The sequence below is a fragment of the Cephus cinctus genome, unplaced genomic scaffold, assembly GCF_000341935.2.
Source record: "Cephus cinctus unplaced genomic scaffold, Ccin1 Ccin1_scaffold0638, whole genome shotgun sequence".
Taxonomy (NCBI): Eukaryota; Metazoa; Arthropoda; class Insecta; order Hymenoptera; family Cephidae; genus Cephus; species Cephus cinctus.
The window spans coordinates 137,567-159,174 of NW_014333277.1; the positions used below are offsets into that span (position 1 = coordinate 137,567).

Here is a 21,608-nt window from a genome sequence, read left to right on the forward strand (position 1 = left end):
TTTTTTTTTTTTTTTTTTTTTTTTTTGAAAAAAATAAAAGACCTCAGAAATAACTAACCCAATTATACGTGGATACGTTGTAGCTTTACAAGCGGGACGTAATATACCATATATAAGTTTTTTGAAATCGGTTCGATTAACGTTAAAATTTTTCAGGATTTTCGCAAGTTAGAAATTCTATATATTTTACATTCTTCCACCTCGGTACTTCCTGTTTGAAGATTTGCTATTTTTTGAAATTTTTTTTTTTTTTCCAATAACGCACACAGATTCGTCCGTATCGTCCGATTTTATCTTCAAGGTACTTTACCTATGGGTACCTGCCTTTATCGACACTTCTTATCTCCGTGAATCCAGCCCTCGCTCGTCTCTCGGTAGTTACTGCGCGATGACGTAAAAGGGGTAAAGACTGCTCTTACTCGACGTTGCTCGAAATCGTTTAAAACTTGTGAAAAAAAGCTGGTAGAAAAGAAAACAGCGTAAAGTTTTCTCGAGGCTGCTAATATTCCCGTAACGCCGAGGACTTTCTTATTTAGTGATAATTACAAGTTGCCCTCGTAAAGCCTCCGAGCGATTTAAAGAGGTTATCAGCAGTTGATTGTACGGCGTTCGGTGGAAAGGCGGGAAAATTCAAACGACCAATTTCACGTGATCGTCGAGTATCCGACGACGTGACGTAAAGTTATTAATTTCATGAAATTTCAGTGTACACTCATTAAGTCGTACAATCATATTATTTAATAATAACAATAATTATTTGCAAATTATTCTCGTGCATAATTTCCCAGTTTATATTAGCCGGACATTCAAAATATGCCCGGTTTTCGATACCAATGACATTTGCCAATCTATTCCCTCTGCGACCACGCGCTCGGGCACCCTTAAATGCCATACATTTCTAGTGATAATCCGTATTAGCATGGATTAATCGAATATTGCATTACGCATTGCTATCACTTTGATTCCAGCAATGCCGGTATGCCGCTCTACGGGCCTTAATAAAATAGCCAAATTCAAATTTCCCGCCGACGATACGCGGGCCCCTCCGACCCCCCTACACGGCCTACGCATTTTGAAACTGGCTGGCAACATAATCCGCATATCTACGCTGGGCTAATTAATCTACGTTATGCGCGAATTGCAACCCGGGGAAAGCAACAATTACACGCCAAGTATTCTCCACGTGTCCATTAAACGAACTTATGTTGTAATTAACTGGACGCGAAGTTCACCCGCGTTCGCTCGTTTACACGTAACGTCAAGTCATTACGAGGAGACACTAAAGTTACGAATTTACATAAGAGAGCATTGGCGTCCGAACTCTTTGGCTGTTATGAAAAAAAAGTCATGCAGATACAGCGCGAACGTATATTTCAGTTGGATCAGCTCGAACGGACCGCCTGAACGTGGTTTTTAACATGCGAATCGAATGGACGGAATAACTATGTGTTCACTTTGTAAAGCTTTTACAGGTTTTACATAGAGAACGGTATAGGAAATTAATATATAGAAATTTCGCTGTAGCCTTGGTCGCTTTTTAATGGCGTACAGTCAATTTCAATAGAAAATCCATAGGTATATGACGTATACGTATATCGATCGTACCTTGACACATTATGGTAATAATGTGCAATATGCTGATTGTCAAGTATCGACTCCTTCTCTGTATGTCCGCCATTGTAATCCTAGAACGTAGGACCTGCTGCTCTATTCCATTCCACGGTGTCGGCCTGAAACAGTCATTTTTTTTTTTATGGAAGAACAACAATTTCTTTACTTATGGTAAACAGGGGTTAGGGATGGAGCAGATACACGCGTCATTATTTTCATATGGGTAAGAACTAGTGGAAGCTTAATACGACGTTATAGCTAGGTAGACAAATGATTGTGATGGTAGTGTAGGGAAGTGAAAAAAAAACCGGCAAAAAGTGAAAAAAAAAAAAGAAAAGAGAGCAAAAGAGGAGGATGTAAAACTCAGTCGCTGCTTTTTATTTGATTTCGCCAAACGGAAGAACGTCAATCCTACTTGAGATACAAATTCATTCAATTTCCCGGTAAATGAAATTTATTGTTGTCGCCCGGAAGGACGAAGAAATTCTTCGTGTTCGAGAACGCACGAAATTCGTCTCAGTGAGGATACGGACGACGCTGCAATGTGCTACGTACGGGAAAAGGGTAACAACGTACAGAATTTGTATATGTATGAAGAACAAGAAGAGATCCCATCCTCGGGTTCAGAAAGTGCGTGAGACGTGTCTAATTTAAATTGAATTTCCAGGAGGACATTTGTGTTACACTGGACCTGGGAAAATATTAGAATAACCCAGCATGAGAAATTTGACGTTGCTTGTAGACAATTTCTAAAAAAAAAATGTAAAAAACTTACATGCCTAATTTCACCAGGTGACGTCAACCAACGATGATTAGACCGGTAGAAACGTCTGTGTACAAACGTCGATTCGAAATTCGCGCCAATCAAATGCGTCAACGCGAATTCTCCAAAGCCACGAAATCGTTAGCTACCCGTCACTACGTACTTCCATCCGTCCTATCACTGCGGTACAATTGACATTACCTAACACACATAGTACTAATCAGTTTTAACGAACTGTAATGCACGCTCATCAACTGCATTTACTCAGTCCAACTTTCCCTCTTTGCGCCGCATCTATCTCTTACTTACGCAAACCTCCCATCGACCTGATAAAATCACGACTGTATATATATATACCGGGTGAATCCGAACTTTACGAATGAAATGAACCCGTGACCACCGTAATCCTGTGTAACGTCCAGTTAAATGTCGGCAACTCGATTATATAAAAATAACAAGCTTGCAGTTTGAAAACAATTACGAGAAATCAGGAGGTAGGAGAGCGTTGGGTCAGTTTAGCACGCAATCACGTACACGTTTACTTTGAGTTTGTATTCGAGAGTGCTGAGATAAAGGAAAGATACGAATACGTAACATAGTTGGACGACCGTATAGATATACGGCATTAGACGGATACGGACGGGAAGAAATCGTTGTATGTTCTCGTAAAATTAATAACACATTTGGCACGCGCCGCACTGCCATTACATGCGAATGGAATTCGTACAATTGTCTATGGGTGGGTAGTACCTGCTCTTGTATATATCCCATATCCACGTATTCAATGCTCACGTATCGTGGGTTATCTCTTCGTTTGATTTTCTCCCGTACTAAGCGTCGTTATACACGGACGTTAACGACCGTCAACCACTTTAACGGGTAATCAACGTTGAAAACGTGAAAGTCCGTTGAATGAACTGCGGGAACGTTTTGTTCAGATATCGTGGCAGCACTTGGCCGATCCTGGCGCCATCTATCCCATCGCTTCGGCGTCACCTCCGTACTCGATCGCTTTGCACTCGCGCCGCAACACGTCTCTCGGTCGCCATTGTTTTTTTCTGTCTAAATTGTTTCAATTGTTTAATCCAATCCGACAAATGGCTCGAAGCGTAACGCGACACGACGCGACACCACTGGACACATTGGCTTTGGGTAACGGCGGCAACTGTTAACCCGGGTAGCGTCGGGGTCCACGATTTACGACGCGATTTACAAATTGGCGGTTATTGTACCACTCGGAAATCAAACTGTCCTCTAAATCAAAACGTGTAACGGGCGTTCATTACGTCTGGCGAATTTTAGGAAAATCGCTTCGGAATCCTATTATACGTCAAGCTCTGTCGTCGTGCTACAGAAAAATGTCGTTGGATACCTAAATTCAAACACGCTCGTTCACTTGTGCGTAGTTTTTAAGATGACTGTAGGCTGTCAAAATGGAAGGTACCTTATTTTATCCCATTTTTCTCTCTCTCCGTGTACCTTTTGTCGAAGTGTAAATTGTGACTGGTGACCAACTCTTATGGGACTCGTACGTCGCTCAGCTGGTGAGTAATGAAAATTTATGATTTCTGAACTGCGACCTGCGACTGTTCGATGCACCGTAATAGGTACGGATATGCATAAGACGGTTAGAGAGGTGTGGAAAATAGGTGGAATTATTATGGACCTCTCTCTCTTTCTCTCTCGAGTACTGCATTGCAGGTATTCGGTACAGGAAATAGTTTGCAGCTTTGAGACTATCAGATGTTGCTCCACTGATATGACGTATTGCCATAGCGTGACAGGGCTATAATTGATAATGAGTATTTGTCAATAATCAAATTATAAGGAGACGTTAACTACGTGACATCACAACCATCCCTCCCATAGGCACAATTTAAAGGGTGCTTCGAGACTGACGATCACGGTAATAAGCACAAATCTTTGCGATCGTAAAACAACCCCTTGCTCTCTATTCGGCGACTCGTACTCGCGACTATGCCGACTTCGAGCGAGATATCGGTCTGTTTCGGCTCTACTTGGCAAGTAATAAAATACGATTAACGAGGTTTCTTATACGTATTATTATTTCACGTGATATCGCGCTGCTATACATTGAAGGGGGTTGCGTGCTTTGAAAATCAAAGAATTTAAATGTATTTAAATGTAACAATGAATCCAAGTTTGATCGGTGAGATCGATCGTTGTAAACGATAGATCCTAATTTTCCTTACGATCGATATTGCTCATTTTCATTGACGTTACACAAGGTGGGCTTAACATTTTTGCTGCTTAAAAAAAATCAAATGCTGGGGCTTGAACGCCATTAAGCTTATCGATTGCTACCTTATTTGCATTAATAATTGCTTTTCTCTTTCATTTCATCAAATTATCCTATCGAATCGAGGTCGTTCCATTGTCGTTTGCAAAGACAAAGAAACGAGAAGCCAAGATAAACGAGTTGGCAACGTAAAAGTATAGTACTGAAAATGAATGTAACGAAACCTCCTGAGAAACATCGGTGGCCACAGTAATTCTCATTATGACGTATTAAAATAAAAATGACAATCGGATCGTATGACGAATAAAGAATTTTAGACTAGTATTTCTATAGTAAAAGAATTTTGAATAACGCTAATCGCTTTTATATATCAAATCATAATATTAAATTTCTCATATACGATATATCTATGTTTCTGCGTAAATTAACCTCACGACGTACCCGTACGACGTGCTATTTATACATGTTAATGAAAAAATTACAAATCCAATGCATACGGATGGTCCAGGAGAGTTTTCGTAATTTTACGGAGACTGCAGGGATTGCAAATTTCATCGTGTCCCAATGGCCGGGTCTCGGCGTACAGTACACCCAGGTTCTGCAATTGCCAACTTAAAACGTCCGTACTGTCAGCAGTTTCGTTGTGCCTCGTAACGTAACTTGGAAATTTCAATACGACATCGGTAACCGCAGTTAACGTTGTACGGTCTTGACTGAACTCATTTATCCAACGAAACTTCTATTATGCTCGACTATCAAGCTGTCAGGGAAAGATTGATTGTCATAGAAAAATAACATACAAACTATATATATACATACACACACCAGATACTCAAGTTATGCACACATAATAAACTGCTCATATGACAAACGTGAAAGAAATTAAAAAAAAAAAGTGTTTTAAATAAAAATTCTTTTTATAAACACTGTATAAGCTTATCGCATTATTAAGCAGGAGTCTAGGGCAGCTGTAAGACAATAGACTACGCCAACAACAGTGTTCTAATCTGCAGTGACGTCAAGTGACACTTTTAGCTTGTCAGTGCTCAAAATTTACTCCCAAGAAATTCAACCAAATGACATCGATCGTTGTCATAGATTATTCGATGTACAATTTACACTGTTAAAATTATCCTGCCTTATCAATTCAAATTCAAAAAATCTAATCGTAACGTTTATCAATTTTTTTTTTATTACGTTTTCACGTAACGACAGTTGCATGGAATGGGTCAGTTGCGAAACAATTGATGTCAATAAAATCGGTTATTTTCGAAAATGCCATTATCAAGGTATCCCGTTACACTGACTAGTACTGAACAGGTCTTTAGGCACTGGCACCCGTTGTTGCACCGTCAATTATTTTCACTCAACAGCGTTAACGGTCCGAGGATTTTCAGTATCGGAAGCGAAATTTGTTTTTTTTTTCTTTTTAATAATAAAAAATCCGGTATATACCTACCTACACGAAAACTATCCAGGTAAATAGTATTGTACGTAACATTATACACGTGAGGTCAATACGTACTATTTCATGGTAAATTTTTTGGTCTCTTCTCCACGTGACGGCGTCGCTCGACTCCACCCTGGATAACGAAGCGGCGAGTTTAACGAGGTTATTAAGAAACTCGTCGTTCCGTTAATTAACTATAGAACATCCACGGCACTTCACTACGTCCCCCATTCGAGTACGAGATGATTTCGCGCATTTCACTGTGACAGTCGCATCTGTTCCTTGGACAAAAGCATAAGCCCTCGTAGATACGTAATATTTATGGGGCACGTAAGCACATCGGAGTGGAGCCTAAAGAAGGTTGACGTCATGAAACATGCACGCGTCGAATTCGTATAATTCGTCGCGTGACGTGACAGTTTCGAGAATCATGACAGCTGTCACAATGTGGCCTGTTGTCTCCTGTACGAAGTGTACGAAGAAGTGTGTAAGTTTATTGAATAAAAAAAAAATTTTTTTGCCATATCACCGAAAATATACGAAAAATTGGTGAAAGTGAAAAAAAAAAATTTTTCCAATACCTCGACCACGGGAAAACTGAGGAAAACTTAATCGTGGGAATCGCTGCAAACCCGAATGCATAGCCTCTGCCCGTGGACGTTTACACCGGTTACGTGTACGTTTTTCTTTTTGCCCGTGACAAATTGCGCGGCCACGAAAAACGAGGTGTAAATATTTACGAGGTTCTTCGCGCAGAAACCGGCGGCCGCAAGCGGCTCGCGTGCAATACGTTACGGTCTGCCCAGAAGCTCCGTGAAAAGTGGAGGCTCCCGAGTGCGCCGTAACGTATTTGCGAATTGAACGTAGCGAAAGGGAAAAAAAGGGGTTGGTTAAAAAAATTTTTTTTTTTTTTCGAAAAGTAAAATCGAAAATCGCATTCATCCTGTAACAACGTGCGGCACGCATTTAGCATTGCAAACTACGAGGAACCGAATGAAATGAATTTCGAATTTACTTTGATGTTGAAAATTAGCAAAGAGTCGCTACGTGTTCGGGTGCGTTTCGCGAATGTATTGCTGGGCGCACGTTGAACGTCACTGGTAATTGTGTTTGCATAACCCCATCGTAAGGGTGACTGTCGAAACATTCTCGGAGTGGCAGCTAAAGTTGAGCGGACTCGTGTGCGTGGAGAATTCTTCAAAAGGATATTCAAAGTTACGTGAAAGGAAAAAAAAAAGAATTTCAAAGGGAACAGCGAAATGAAATTATTGGATGTCACCGTTTTCCGAACTACGAGAAAAACATTTGAGCTTAACAAGCAAGACTGGGTGACTGTATCAATTTTGTGTAATACCTTTTTTTTCTTTTCAAATTTTACGAATATCTCAAAGAAATTACATCGATTTCCATACACGTGAAATTTTCGTTCTTTGATCTTACATCTCTTGGATCTTACTTTTTCATTCCCTTTTACATGGCTTTACGTTATATCGGGTACTACGGTATCTTCGGCAGTCGAGTATCGAACTAATGAACAGTCCGTCACAAACTTTCGAAATCGTCCATTATCCCGCTTTCCGTGTATTCGTGCTTCGTAAATGCGCTTCGACGCGTTAATAAAGGAAAAAGACGCTTGACGCGTCTTCTCGTTAAACTAGCCGAGGAGGCGCCGTAGCCGCGTTCCCATCGGAGTTCGGCAACGTAGTGCAGCGTTAACGGCGACTTGGACCGGCTACCAATGTTAAGGGTGAGTTCTCGTAACGCGAGCGACGCTATACGGACTCCGCGACTCGCGCCGGCAGACTAGCGCAAGCAGCGCGTAACTTCCAACGGAGAAGCTTGCGCCACTATCGCGAGGAGCACGTTCCTCCTGGCCCCGAGTGAATCCGGACACGCGCGGTAACTTTGCGCATGCGCACTGACCGCCCGTATAACCGAAGGAGATACTTTCCTTACCTCCGCAACCATCCCACTCACTCGCCCCCGTCGTCCCTCTGCTCTGTCTCTCTCTCTCTCTCTCTTGGACTAGGCCACAGGCCCTGCAGTCCTTATCCGTCCATCCTCCTCTCGGCCCGCGAGCGACTTGATTGATACCAGCGTAAAAAGGGCCGGCGCTATTTTTCTTGGCATTTTTGAACTTTCACCCGTCCGAAGATCCGCCGATAGCTGGCAAATTGGACTGTGCTTGATGTATATCTCGAATTTGATTATCAAAGGAGGGAAGTCCCTGATCGATCTGTATAACGGTATAATGAGAAAATTTTTTTTTTTTTAGACAGTTTGACTGTGTTTTTTTTTTTACCTTTTTTACACGTGGTTTCTGCACAGTACGATTTGGGACTTTGATTCTCTCTTGTAGAACTGATTTTCAGTTTGCGTTTAACAGTTAATTAGACACGTCTGCAGCTACAGCGCGTGCACCTGTGTCTGTTGGCGTTTCCGAAGCGCTGCACACGTGTCTATCGACTGAACCTGGAATGACTTTGAGCTCGATATCAAAAGACGGTAATTGTGCGATCCGTACTCGAGCTGAAAGTGCCCGTCCCTGAAATTGTTGGTTTCGTCGTCAAACGCCGCGACTTGGGCGATATCGCGGTTGCAGGGTAGAATTAGAATTAAAGTAAAAAAAAAAAAAAAAAAAAAAAAAAAAAAAAAAAAAAAACTTTATTCCCATCTCGTCGGTATAAGAATAAATCGCGAGGATGCTTTATTATGAAATCGGAAATTGGCGTCGATCTAACAGCTGCTATTTATTCTCGAAGTGATTACAAGCACCGAACAATTCGAAACGTTAAGATGATCCATGGCAATGTACGTACATTGAACTTTGATACTTTGAGGTTGGCAACTTTTCTTTCCTTCTCGCGCGTTGCCACTTAAGAAAACATCAACGGCAACAGCTGGCTCCTCGAACTTTCAATTGTATCCAAAGTCACGAAAGCATTCCAATTGCCGAATATAAATATACCCAGGATATACCTTCCCAGGAGATTCGTCATACTCGCTTGAGTGTTGCCAGCCGAATGGGAAAAAAAAAAAAGAAAAAAAAAAGTTATCGTTCATACATTTATTTTTTACTGACAACCGTACAAGTTTTTGAAAAAAAAAATTTTTTCGCGTCTGAATACAATTTTTTTATAAATAAAACCTCCTACCCTTGTTCTCGTGACTGTAGGTGAATAAAAAATAAAAAAATTTACATGACCCACCGAGCTTACCGGGCCACACTTAATAAACGCGGATACGTTTACTTAATTAACGTTTTCTTTTATCAAGGCCAAAACTTCGTTACCGACTTTGATGCTCTCGTTAGCTGATAACATTCTTGTCACATAGGAACCGCGCGGGCGGTAGGTTAGGTTAGGTCGAGCAGGTGGATAAGTGGGGGTGGGCTGGTACTTACGCTGACTGACGCATCTCACAGCCCTTCCCTCAAATTCGAAAATTAATTCAATTTAACGAGCCTCCCCCGTGAGAGGGACAAATCCTCTCTCCCTCCTTCTCACTCGCTCCCGTGACGAAGCGTCACCCCGGCGATGGCTTACCGTTACGTAACTCCAAAGTCACGGTACGGCTGGATCGTCATAGCTGGGGTTCGCTAGACCTAGGGCAAACTTGGTACACCGATAGAACCGTTCATAGGGTATTCCTTGGAGCCATGATCAGTCTAGCATACCCAATTTCAATCTCCATCCCATTTTCCTCGATTCTCTCTTGTCCCATAGTCACGAGCCAGGAGGCTTCTTGGCTTCCGGGCTACGAGGCTTCCTCGGTTGGCTTCGTTCCTTAGGAAATGACGTTCCGTCGAGTCCACTTTTGGATTTTCACTCGGAGGATGATTCTTATTAGTATCCCCACTGTAACCAATGGACAATTGAAAAGAAAAAAAAAAAATTATTTTTTTTTTCAAAAATTTATTTTTTCATTTTTCGTTTTAGCCTTAATATTTGCCTCCAGAGGCGAAACTCGTCGTGCCCGACTGGACGCAAATGGCCAGGACGAATCTTCGTCGAATAAGAGATACGAGGAGGAAGGCATTACGTGCCGAGGTAGATTCGCGTGGAATGAAAATATTGGCGAAATCTCCGTCATAAGGAGTAAAATTACGTAGCAGAGGGAAAAAGCGTGGGAAAAGGATTTTCGCGACCTTTTCGCACTGCATCCAGGAGACTCTGACCTGATAAAATTGGTCCGGGTCTCCGCCGGCGGAGAGTGGATGCTCGTAGCGCGAACTGCGGACAATAGTTACTCGACGAAATAATTGGCTGATATGATCTAGGGAGATAAGACCGTCTCGACGAGACAAAAGAATGTTAAGCACTCTATTATGCGTCCGGATCTTCGTTCCATTCGAGCCAGTATTTCTTGTAACCCCCAGGACGTTAAATCGGCCGATCGTTAATGGTTTGCGGTGGAATTGAAATTTCCATAAGGACTCGGCCGCGCTTACGGTTATTCAAATGTTTTTAAATTTCGCGCCTCTTTCGTCAAACCCGTTAACGCTTTGGCTTTCGGTGCCCGGTTAAACGTTCGCTACCTGTCGCCGTCTGCCAGCCTAATGGCCGTTGAGAGCGCAGCGGATCTTGGCCGCGTGGGAGGGAAGGAGACAGACAAGGAATAAGGAGGAACGAAGCGAGATGGAAGATCCAGGTAATACGTTAAAAGCGGCTATTCCTTTCTCTCTTTCACGAGAGACACTTCGCCAGATGCTTTTCGCAGCTTGTTGCCAGATCCCGGGGCAGTGCATGGCTTTGTGCGATCATCTAACGAGCTTAATTATCTTCTCCCGGGCAACCCTCACTATTGCCCGTATGCTTGTTTTCCTGGCAGAGCTCCGTACCGTGAGGTGCAGGGAGAGCAAGAGTGAGAAGGCGGTGGGCGGATAACAGAGAAAAGAAAGGACAAAGAGGTATAGGGGAGGGTAGTGACGCGGATTTTGGATAGGAAAAAAAAAAAAGTTCGAATAATTAATTTCATTTCGCATTTCGGTTACGGGAAAATCTCTGTCAGGTGGCGAAGGGTCTCGGGCGAAAGTAGATAAAGTAATTTGGAGACAGAATGGGAAAGCAGGGGTAATTCTCTATTCCCGTATAAGCCAAGCCCCAAACAGCAATACCGAAACCCTGGAGAACGTTTGACCGTGTAAATTCACCGAAAACGTTCGAGAAACGTTTTATCGGGTCATCGGGGCGGCATTCGAGGCTGCGGGTCAAAGGTCGAGATTTTTAAAATAATTTCTTAAATTAATTTAACATGCAGACAGATGGTGCTTCGCGGTTCAGCTTCCTCGAGTCTCTTGCGCAACGGGCCAATAGTTGTTAGTTTATTCGCGTAACGACGAGGAGCGGGAAAAAACGAATAAGAGGCGGTTTTATTGCTAATTCGTTCATTTGCGGGAAATTAGGGAGGAGTCAGCCGAGCACGCATATCCCCTACCCAGGAGAATCTTCCTCCCGGATGAAACTTCCCTAACGAAACATCCCTTCTAACGAAAACGTCCTCGAGGAATGCCTTTCGCCCGGGGTATCTTCGTGGTATAGCCCAGGGGTGGTTTCGACCCGAAGTTAGGGAATGACTGGGTCGAATGTCTTTTTTTTTTTCCATCGAAAAACCAAACGCGGTTGCACCCCGGTAAGTTTAATAGGCGCGAACGAAACAACCGACAGAAACGAATTTACTCGGTCGCGGTTAAAGGACGTGTGTAAAAAAGCTGAGTACTCGACGGTCGATGGGCGAATTCTCAAAGTACCCGAAATTTGTCGATGCTCGTCGAGAACGCGATAACTAGTTAAACCCAATAGGACGAATTAGGATTCAAGCTGCGATCCACGTAGGCACCCAGAGCGCTATGTACCTTGGTGACTGACTGGATAATACGAACTGGGCTGATACCCAGGTTGAACCTGACGAGCCTACTAAGGTCAACGTGGATGCTGAGACCTGATAAAGTTTTGTTACCCGACACCCAGTCATTCTTATTTTCATTTACTCAAATCGTCTTTCCGGCACGGTGCAACCTCAGTCGTTGCAGCTTCTCTGGATGTCCACGCGAACCAGGCTGGTGTATTCGGATTTTGAGGTTAAGCCCACGTGATTGGATACCATTGATCAAAACCCTGTAAACTCCAAGTGCCCAGCGAGCTCTGAGGTTGCGTGCGTTCTCGAATGCATCGTGAACCACTGGGAGCGCATTGTTAATGGACTAGAAAAAGTATAACCGTGCAGGGAATATCGTATAGTTAGGGGTGTAAGTAATGGATGTGTCATATAATTGCGTCACTTAACGAGAAACACGTTCGATCTTCGTAGTTGTCCCGGGAAACGGGATCCGGACGTTAACGTTCGTGTCACTCTATAGGGCTCACTGGATTTCGCCATTAGTATGCGAACGCGTCCGTTACGGAGACAGATAACGGCGAGATATTGAAAACCGGAAATCGTCGTGAGTGGTCGGTGAGATTGTAAAACTAGAGGGGAAAAAAATAAAAGGAAAAGGGTCTGATCCAGGAAGAAGAGTAACTACTGCTAGCTGAGGTCGTAGATAGGGAACTCGAAGGGCTGGTCTTGCTCTTAGTCCCCTTCAATTCCTCAGGGTGTACTTAGGCTTAAGACGTAGAGATGGCGGTGGGTACGGTTGGAGAAAATAAAAGTTTTGGCCCCGGGAAATACAGGAACCTCGTAAACATATGTCTCTCAGCGGGCATTCAATTCAGAAGCCAGACGCTCTGTAGACTGGTAGCAGCCACCGGCCCCTCTTCTCCGCCCTTTGACCTCTCTCTTTAACCACCCACCCGTCCGCCCATTTTCCGACCTCCTCTACGTGGACCCCACCCCACGGGCGACGTATTGGAATCCGCTGGAGTAAGCTTTTTCAAATCGGTCCCGGGCTTTGAAGGTACGTCCCATCTTCCTTTATACAGTCTGTTAAACCTTCACTGATAAGGAGTCCAAAATCAGGCTTCTCCTTGACTTGGAATCCTTTTTGAAAGATCCCTATTAATTTAATAAAACGCATTAATTGATCGGCGCGTTGGAATGTTCTAGAAGCTTCTGGATCGGTTAAAAGAGCCTTCTGTTATTTTCTAACGCGGTTACGTAACGTTGCCCAAAAAAATTTGCTCCGGCGCCAACGCTGCCGCTGACGCTAACGCCAGCACTGACGAGAGAGAACCCCCCGTCATTTCTCAATAATGCCAACGGCACAATTACTTGCCCACGTGGGTTTAAACCTCATTAAACAGAAACATACACTATATCCCAATAACGTTGCTATACCTTTTTTTTTTCATAATTAACAACCTCGTAACCCCAGTTGGTCTGCTCGATAGTAGTCAGTATGTAAAACAGATTCAGGCACAGCCAACCTGAACCTGGTGATTTCATTTCGAACGACGTAGCCTTCCAAGGTAACGTAAATAGTTCATGCCTTTAGCTCAGGTTAGGTTAGAGCAATGTTGTTTCAAGCAACCATATTAATCTCGACTCCGTAACATCAGTCGGTGGTAATTCTCATCCTTATCTCCTTCCCTTGCACCGACAACCTGTCAACGTTCGAAGGATGACCTCAGGAAATGACCACACTCCATACCGACCCCCAGGAAGTCTCGTTCATAGTGATTCCCAGTCAGACCCAGGTACCAGTTGATCAATATTCTAAAAAAGTCATTGGAACACGGTGGTACCCTGCCTTTACAAAGTCGAATCGAAATTTCACCGTCTTTATATCCCCTTAGTCGTGGCCCACTGTCCTAACCCCGACCAGTTACATGACAGTACCTATACGACTACAAACACTAATCTACCCCGGTACCAAGCCTTAGTTCAAAGGTTGCCCCGCAACAACGCATCTAATTACTTGCTTCCGGCCGGTAGTAGGAGGCGAATTTACATCTTGTTTGCTCCCAAGTACCTCGAGTGAGGCTATCCGGGCTAGATTGGATACCGGCTATAAACAATTGCCTTTGACTCAAGGGCTCGAGAGCCCAGCTCCGCCCTTGATCCGGAGCAAAGATTAATAGCGCCAAAGGAGGAATGGAGAGCAGCATCTCTTTGCAGACTGCACCAATTGGAAAAGTTTTAACGATAGTCCGTTAGGCGCGATATTCAGATGATCGCAGCAAGATCATTCGGTACGAAGATCCCTCGTGCAGTACCTGGATGATCCCGATCATCCAGGAGCACGTGACAGGGTTTAGGGCTCTAGGTGAAACCAAGTGGATGACGTAGGGACTGAGTAAGAGGGGATGCTTGCTTTAATACTATGTTCCTTTGTGGCCTCGGCCCCCCCACGTCACTGATATGTATTTCTGAAAGCCAACGATCAAACGACGAACCCCGCCCGCGAATAAACCTAGTTTCAGGAACCCACGTTGAATCTCGTCGTCTTCGACTCCCTCTGACGCTCAGGGTACACCCGCCACCCTTCGAGCTCTCCTACCACGCCCAACCGTCGTCCTAGACGCCCACCTCGGTTTACACCTTTTCATCCGTCTCTCGAGCCACGGCTGCCTGTGACTTCGTTATTAATTGTCCTCGCGCCGCACTACTCCGTTACGTTTCGTCAACCAAGATGCGGTATCCCGCGATTCGTATCCTAGACTCGGCTACGTTCGAATCGTAGGGACCTCTATTATCCCTATGCCCTATTATGTATTTTGGGAAATCTCTGTTATCGCTGTGCCCCATTCCGTATTATGCCCTACTGTGCCCTGTTCCTATTTCTAGATTTTGGGGGATCTCTCTCGTCGTCGTGCCCTATTCCGTACTCCGTTACTTTTATTATTCTCCGGCCTCGCACTCTACCCCGTTACGTTCTCCAAGTCAGAAAGGAAAATCCACTCGGCGTTGGAGCCCGAGTGTAATCAGTGTGAAATGTTTCATTCACGGTAACCCTTTGCATACGTTGGACGCGATCCGTACATCTTGTCGACTATTTATTTTTTTTTTTTTTTTTTTTTTTTTTTTTTTTTTTTTTTTTCACTTACAGTGGCGCACAATCCACACACCCGGTTCTTTGCTTTGGGGTGAAACATTTTTTTGTTTTTTTTTTTCACGGAGATCACGGAGATTGAAGGGGTTCGTTGAAATATTTTGTAAGAACCATATTGAAAAATTAATAACTCGCTGGTTAACGGAGGCTTGAAATTTTATGGGAAATTAGGTACCACGGGCTATGTATGCTGTGCTAGGATAGGTTGGATTCAATAATAATTCGTGCGCTCGAGTGACTTTTACTCTCTTGATCGAGCGCTCGAATGATTTTATTACACTTACGTGCTCCTAACCTAACCTCCTACCTCCTTACGGGCGAAGCTCGCGATGCGCTTTTCTTGCAGTTCTTATGGATAAATATCCTGCTTTACGCCAATGATCCCGACTCGCGGCACGTGGGAAAAATTGAAGTACGCAGCAGACCTACGTAGCACTGGGTAGGATGTGGCTGGCTGGTCTGCTGAAGATCTATTTCTCTGAATGGAGCATCACCCGTGTCGCTCAACCCCAGCTGCCTTTTGGTGCGTTCGAATAGTAAGTAATAAGGGTAGTTGGTTAGTCGGTATAGAAATTGTGATTTTTTCATAATAAATATACGCTGCGTTATTATATCGTTCCTTTGCCATACAAGATTCACGTATCGGTATAATGATATAGAGGGGAAAAAATGGACCTGTTATCACGTAGAAATATATTGCACTAACAAGCAGTATTACCGTCCCCTGCTTTACTTGCACCTGTCTAATCACATCTCTGGGACAATCTACGAATAGAGTACTTGGGCATCGTTCCATACGCAGCGGTAGACGACTTGGCGATAGGTTATATATTTCCAAGATTCATCCTCGGAGGCCTAAAGAAATGAGAAAGGATTAGAAAAAAGAAAAAAAAAAAAAAGCAGAGTCTATCCGTGACACGTTTCCGTAGCTGAGAATGTTCTGTCCTTAGAATTCTTCGTATTTCTCAAAGCCCATTGTCCGTACGATGCTCCTATCAGGCCTGAGGTTCTCTAAAAGTCGACAGCCTATCAGAAGGGTTCTCAGGTTGGTTAAAAGAAAAAAAGAAAATAATTTTTTTTCATGATAAATTTTTTCAACGAAAATTCGAAAAATTCAAGTGACGCATCAATCGAGCTGCTCGGGTAGCCGTTTCTACGTGCTAATCGTGCTTATGAGCAATCTGTCAAATTACGTGGAATTTTCGTATCGGCAATAAATCGACGAGATCTACCAGTGCTTTTCCTTTGTAACCATACTGGCTTCCTATACTCAGTGGGACCTTATCCCGATAGTCTCTTGGGAAACTTCTGATCCCTTTTTTTTTTCGCTACCCTTTGCTTGCCTCCCACGAGACTGGAGAACCTCTGCCCGTGTGACCGTTTCATTACTCATCCGCCACGCGTTGAAAGTACGTGGCGCTGTCCCTGCTGTAAGGCTGCTTCGCAATATTGTAATGCGAGGCACAATGCATTGCCTGTCGTTTGGAAAGGGCATGGGTGGATTGAGAGGGTCGGGAAAAAAAAGAAGACGGAACGAAATGTCAGGTAAAGAGAGCGGATAAGTATTAGAGGCAAACGTATACAGAAAATACGTACCTTACGCGGGTGAGAAAATTCGAACGTGTCGAGGATGCTTCTTTAGGAATGTTTCTGTGGGCACGTGTGATATTCGTATCGGTGACGTAGCAGGATCGCTTTGCACGAGTCGATCGCAGGATCTGACGTAGGATCGGTAAGGGGTAGGTAAAAAATGGAAAAAAAAAATTTTGAAAATTATGTATTACTTTACCGTACTCGCAGTCGAATTGTCAAGTACAGATGCGCGAATCACGGCGCCGGCTAATGCCTTCTGTACCTCTCTGAATTTCTCGATATTCAGACGCGTCCAATTATCCGGGGTCTGAGTAAATTCGTAGCCTAAGAAAAGGCATTGAAGACATTCGTGGGACACGTTCGTTAAAGTGACTTTAATAAGGACTCGGTACCCCGAAATAAGTTTAATTTTCATGAATGGCTTCGACGTTCCAATACTTTCAATACTTGTCGTTTATGCATTTTTCTTTATTCTTATTCCCATTCTTTCACTCTTTAATTCCGTTTCTCTACTCGCGGACAATCCCACCCGGATTTTGCCTCGATTCAATGAAATATCTCGCAGTCTCGTAATAGGGTTTATTACCGCCACCCAGATTCCCGTTACTGTACAGAGTAAATTATTTTTCTTTAAATTCGTTCCTGCAGTAACTGTAATTTTTCTTTCGTAAGTTCTGGCTGCCTCGATACACGTTCCTATTGATCGGTAGGACCTGGAAAGGCACTTTGATTTTATAATTAAACTTTCAATGGGAATACTGAATATTTATTATTTTGAAAAATCTTTTTTTTTTTTTTTTTTTTACGCCAATCACTGCCCTATGTTTTTTTCATTGTCAGGCCTTATGGCACTCGTACGCTGTGTCATCGTTTATCAATCGTGCGCAATCGAACGGACAGCGCAATTACTCCCTGCTCGTGCAAAGCAGCCGGTTTCCTCTCGAAATTACTACAATTATGTACAAGTAGATAATTCGACGGATGCCGATATCAACGTGCATCATAACGTAACTAAAGCCTAGTGTAACCCGGCCCGAGAAAGGGACACCATGATTCTCGTTACAGTCCAGCAACAGAGGGCAATACATGGACTAGCCGCGACTACGTAACTGCACTGCTCGCTGACCGGAAATCATCCAGTTGAGCCACGTGCTCTTGTCTGCGATCGGCAAGAAATTCGTGAAAGCACGTAAACGATAAAGAAATTTTTCATATATTGACGCGCGAAAGAATTGCAGTTAGAAACGAAAATAAAATTTAAATTTAAGAAATTTATTAAAAGAATTTACGAAATTTCGCCCTATAGTGACATAAGCATCGATTGCATCCATATTTATCACCGAACAGCCTCGCGAGAGTTTCGCGATGAATGCAATTTTTGATAATAACAAAAATTTTTGTCTTCCCTCAAAATCGACACCAGAGACTAATATCAATTAAACCGAATTCCAGGTAAATTCCTGATGGCAATACCACCGGACCACAAGTACCAATTATGAATTAATACGAAATTGCCGGTATCACAGACACCCCCGTCATTGATTACATTTCCCCGAATCAGAGATTCATTACGAAGATCAAATAGATCGATTAATTTAGTATTGTTATGAAAAATGCCCTAAAAGTGCATGACGTTCTACGCTCTGGCAGAATTTACGTATCTATGCCCAATCAGACGTACACTGTACCCGTGGATGTTGGTAGCCGTGCGTAGAAATCTACTTAGCCTTATTGACGTAGGCAAATGCATACTATACATCCACACGGCAGACTCGTACAGCCTGTTACTTTTTTTTTCTTCACAACAGACGACTAAATCCCGGAGAAAGGTACAAGAGAGTAAAGCAGAAGGATAGGAAAGCCCAGGGTTCTATCGTAAACACAACCGGGGGGTCTGTGTGCTTCGGACGTCGAAATCCAGGGATGGTCTCGGGCCAAAAATTAACGACTAATCCAGTGGGATTTGGCCTCTGCGTTTCGCACTAACAAAAACAATACCCCGTGTAACGCCGGAATTTACGAACGTTCGAGACTAAGAGAGAGAGAGAGAGAGAGTGGGGGGACGGGAGAAAAATAAAGGACGAAGTTATAGTAACGAAAAGAGATAGAGCGACTGGGGATGATGCAAGAGCGGGTAGGAGAGGGAGGGGCAGAGACGAAGGTCTCGCAAAACATACACGGCTGAATCTGACACTTCCTGCCAAGGAAGGATGCCCGAGGTAGCTCGTGCAAAGGTGGGACGGCGGGGGGGTTGGATAAGGGGGTACGCAAGAGAACGGCAAATCTAGACGCTTACTTAGTGACACACAGCATTTTGCTGTCGAGCTGAACTTCTGTCCGTCCTGCATTGTATTAAGGCTGCCGTTGTTGCGGTTGACAAAGGCAGACACAACACATCCAGTTGTACGCATTATATAACCCTCCGCCTTCTCCGAACCCCTTTTCGTCGACCGCCCTCCGCCGACGACTCACTGCATTATTCATCGAGCAATTTAAACTAGCCAGGCGCGACATTCCTACCGATCACATTTTCTCCCCTGGCGCTGCCCTGTGCGAACGACCCGCTCTGTCTCTTTTTACACGGTGCAATATGCGTTGCGTCGCGTCGCACGCTCTGCGCATGCGCGCACAGTCTGACTCGGTCTATTTATGGCTCTAGGTATACTTTGAGGTTGGGGATCGAACGAGTGGGTGATTCGGGAGCGGTGTTGAAAAAACATATTATTTTGGATTTTGATATGTCGGCAAGCCGACGGCAATACGACAGACATAAAAGTCAGCTGAGTTAATCGGAAAAAAAAACGGTCGTTTCTTAAAAGCGCTATAAATATTTAAAGTGAACTTACGGTTATGTAAAAGCGGTACCGATTTATGTATATTCGGTATCTTTGTCGTGTCTGATAATAGCCATTGGATACAAAAGTTATTTCAGTCTGAGATCAAAGTATACCAAGCTCCTGAGAAGATCCGATACGTATACGAAGTGAGTACTTTAGGAACTCTTTAGACTTTCTCTCTATACAGCTCTACAGTCGTCGTCAAACATGCTCTGACAAGTTTCTACGGGCGACTGCGGCCAACCCACAGCCGGTGTCTAGTAGCGCAGGTAGTTCCTTCTTGCTGTACCGTCAACACCAAGGCCAATCCCATGCCGTGGCAAACCCATAAAGAAGTGCCTAAGCTCGTAGAAGACATTAGGTCACCGCAAAGAGGAGGATTTCCCATCCTGTGAATTAATGTACGTGGCGAGCCAGCTACGTACCTAACTACTTATCATCCTTTTGCCTACCTATACCTTTCTCACTTATCCGGCCAGACTCTGTCGCGACTGAACCAGGCTGCTCCTAGGCGACAAATTACACGCGTACCGGCTCGGCTGATACGCTTCTCAGTTATTCTTGTTACGTGTATAGATTCTTATATCTCACGTCCAAGACACTAACCCTGCAACGTGGAAGGGGCGGTCGGAGGTCAGAGGGTTCGTTCTCACGGGACTAAAATCTTTCTGCACCTTATTTAACCCGAGGCGTATTTCTCTTGCGCGCTCGGCTTGTCGATGCTCCGGCATCATAGCGCCCGGCGATTCTGTGCTGCATGGCCCGAGAAGAAAAAATCACCCAATGACGGACCATTAACTTTGGCGTTACGTGGGGGCGCGAAAAGGTCGTCGCGTCGGGGGTCACACGTAAACAACGTTGGACGGGTGAAACACTGGCGAGATAGAGGCAAGAAAAATAGGTACAACATTGAAAAAGAAAGGAAAAAAGGGGGCAGAGAGAAGAAAGGTAAAATCGGGCTAAAAAATGTCATCTCGCAACTGAAGTTATGCTACGTTAACCTCCGCTCACTTCTTTACCTCGTCTTCTTCCGAAGGAACCATCAGCGTCCTAGCGTTTTCGACCCCCCCGGCTGCCCCGCCGGAACACCCGAGGACCAAATGCTCGGATCGTCGTTCTTGCCCGGTGAAAGCGAAAAAGTAAGTTTTTCCACGGGTTATATATACCGGTTTAAACTTGGTACATTACTTAGCGCTATAATAACACTGAAATACGGAAAGGCGCCCTCGTTAATTCGAGCCGCCGTACGCTACCAGCCCGTTACCTACCTACGTAGGTATCTACCTTTACCTACCGAGCTAACTGCCAACGAATATTTCAGGATCACCAGCACGCACGGATATCTTACTTCCGAACGACTAATCCGATTTCTCCCCCTTTCGCAATAATATCACCGTGAAAAAAAATATAAAAGTCCCTCACTTTTGCCACGTGCGAAATTACTCTCAGAATCGATTCCACGTACGTTGCCACATATCTATTTCATATTTATACCGAAAGTATCCATTTATCCCTGTTCCTTGTTCGTAGTTGCGCAATTCGCCTTCGAATGGGATTTTTCTTATTTCTTACTTTCAGTACGAGGCAAAGCCATGCCGAGGTCGTGACAATACGGACGAGGTCAGATCTAGCCTATGGTATCAACGTTGAAATATAATTTTCGAATATTTGCCAAAAATCGAATTCCGCATTTTGAAATCTACTTGAGATAGTCGTATACGAATTTTTTTGAAAAAAATTTCAAATTTAACACTAACTCCTGAGAATCTAATCAACAATCGTTTGAAGCCTTAACGAAGGCCCTCGCAGCACAAGCTCGATACTCGACGGTAATAACGAGTCCCGCCATTGACAGTATGCGTGCATACTTGAAAGTTGAAAAAAGAAATTTGAAAAGAAGAATCTCTAATGAGACATTTCATTGCAGTCTCGATTTTTATACATTCGGTATATCCCTACGCGGTAGTTGACGTATTTCATAGGGAATCTAGATACAAGATGACGCAATGCAGATACGCAACCCAGTTGCCTGAGAAAAAAAGAGTGTAAAGTAAAAAAGATTTTTACAAATTTTTCAAAAAAAAAAAAAAAAAAAAATTACTACC

General features: G+C 43.7%; 1 protein-coding gene across 19 annotated transcripts in view; it reads right to left on the reverse strand.

The window, feature by feature from the left end:
* LOC107269371 (lachesin) overlaps positions 1-21,608 on the reverse strand; it is a 124,785-nt gene that overhangs the window by 94,711 nt on the left and 8,466 nt on the right. For 2 of the 19 annotated variants that reach the window (XM_025086665.1, XM_025086662.1), the window contains exon 2: positions 1,606-1,730. In XM_025086665.1, coding sequence (XP_024942433.1) covers positions 1,606-1,730 — 125 coding nt within the window. Of the gene's footprint in view, positions 1-1,605; positions 1,731-2,187; positions 2,205-2,386; positions 3,086-3,124; positions 3,232-5,131; positions 5,331-6,159; positions 6,547-6,665; positions 6,872-7,099; positions 7,280-7,524; positions 7,918-21,608 lie in introns of those variants that run through there. The other 17 variants (XM_025086667.1, XM_025086669.1, XM_025086666.1 and 14 more) reach the window with 17 other exon arrangements.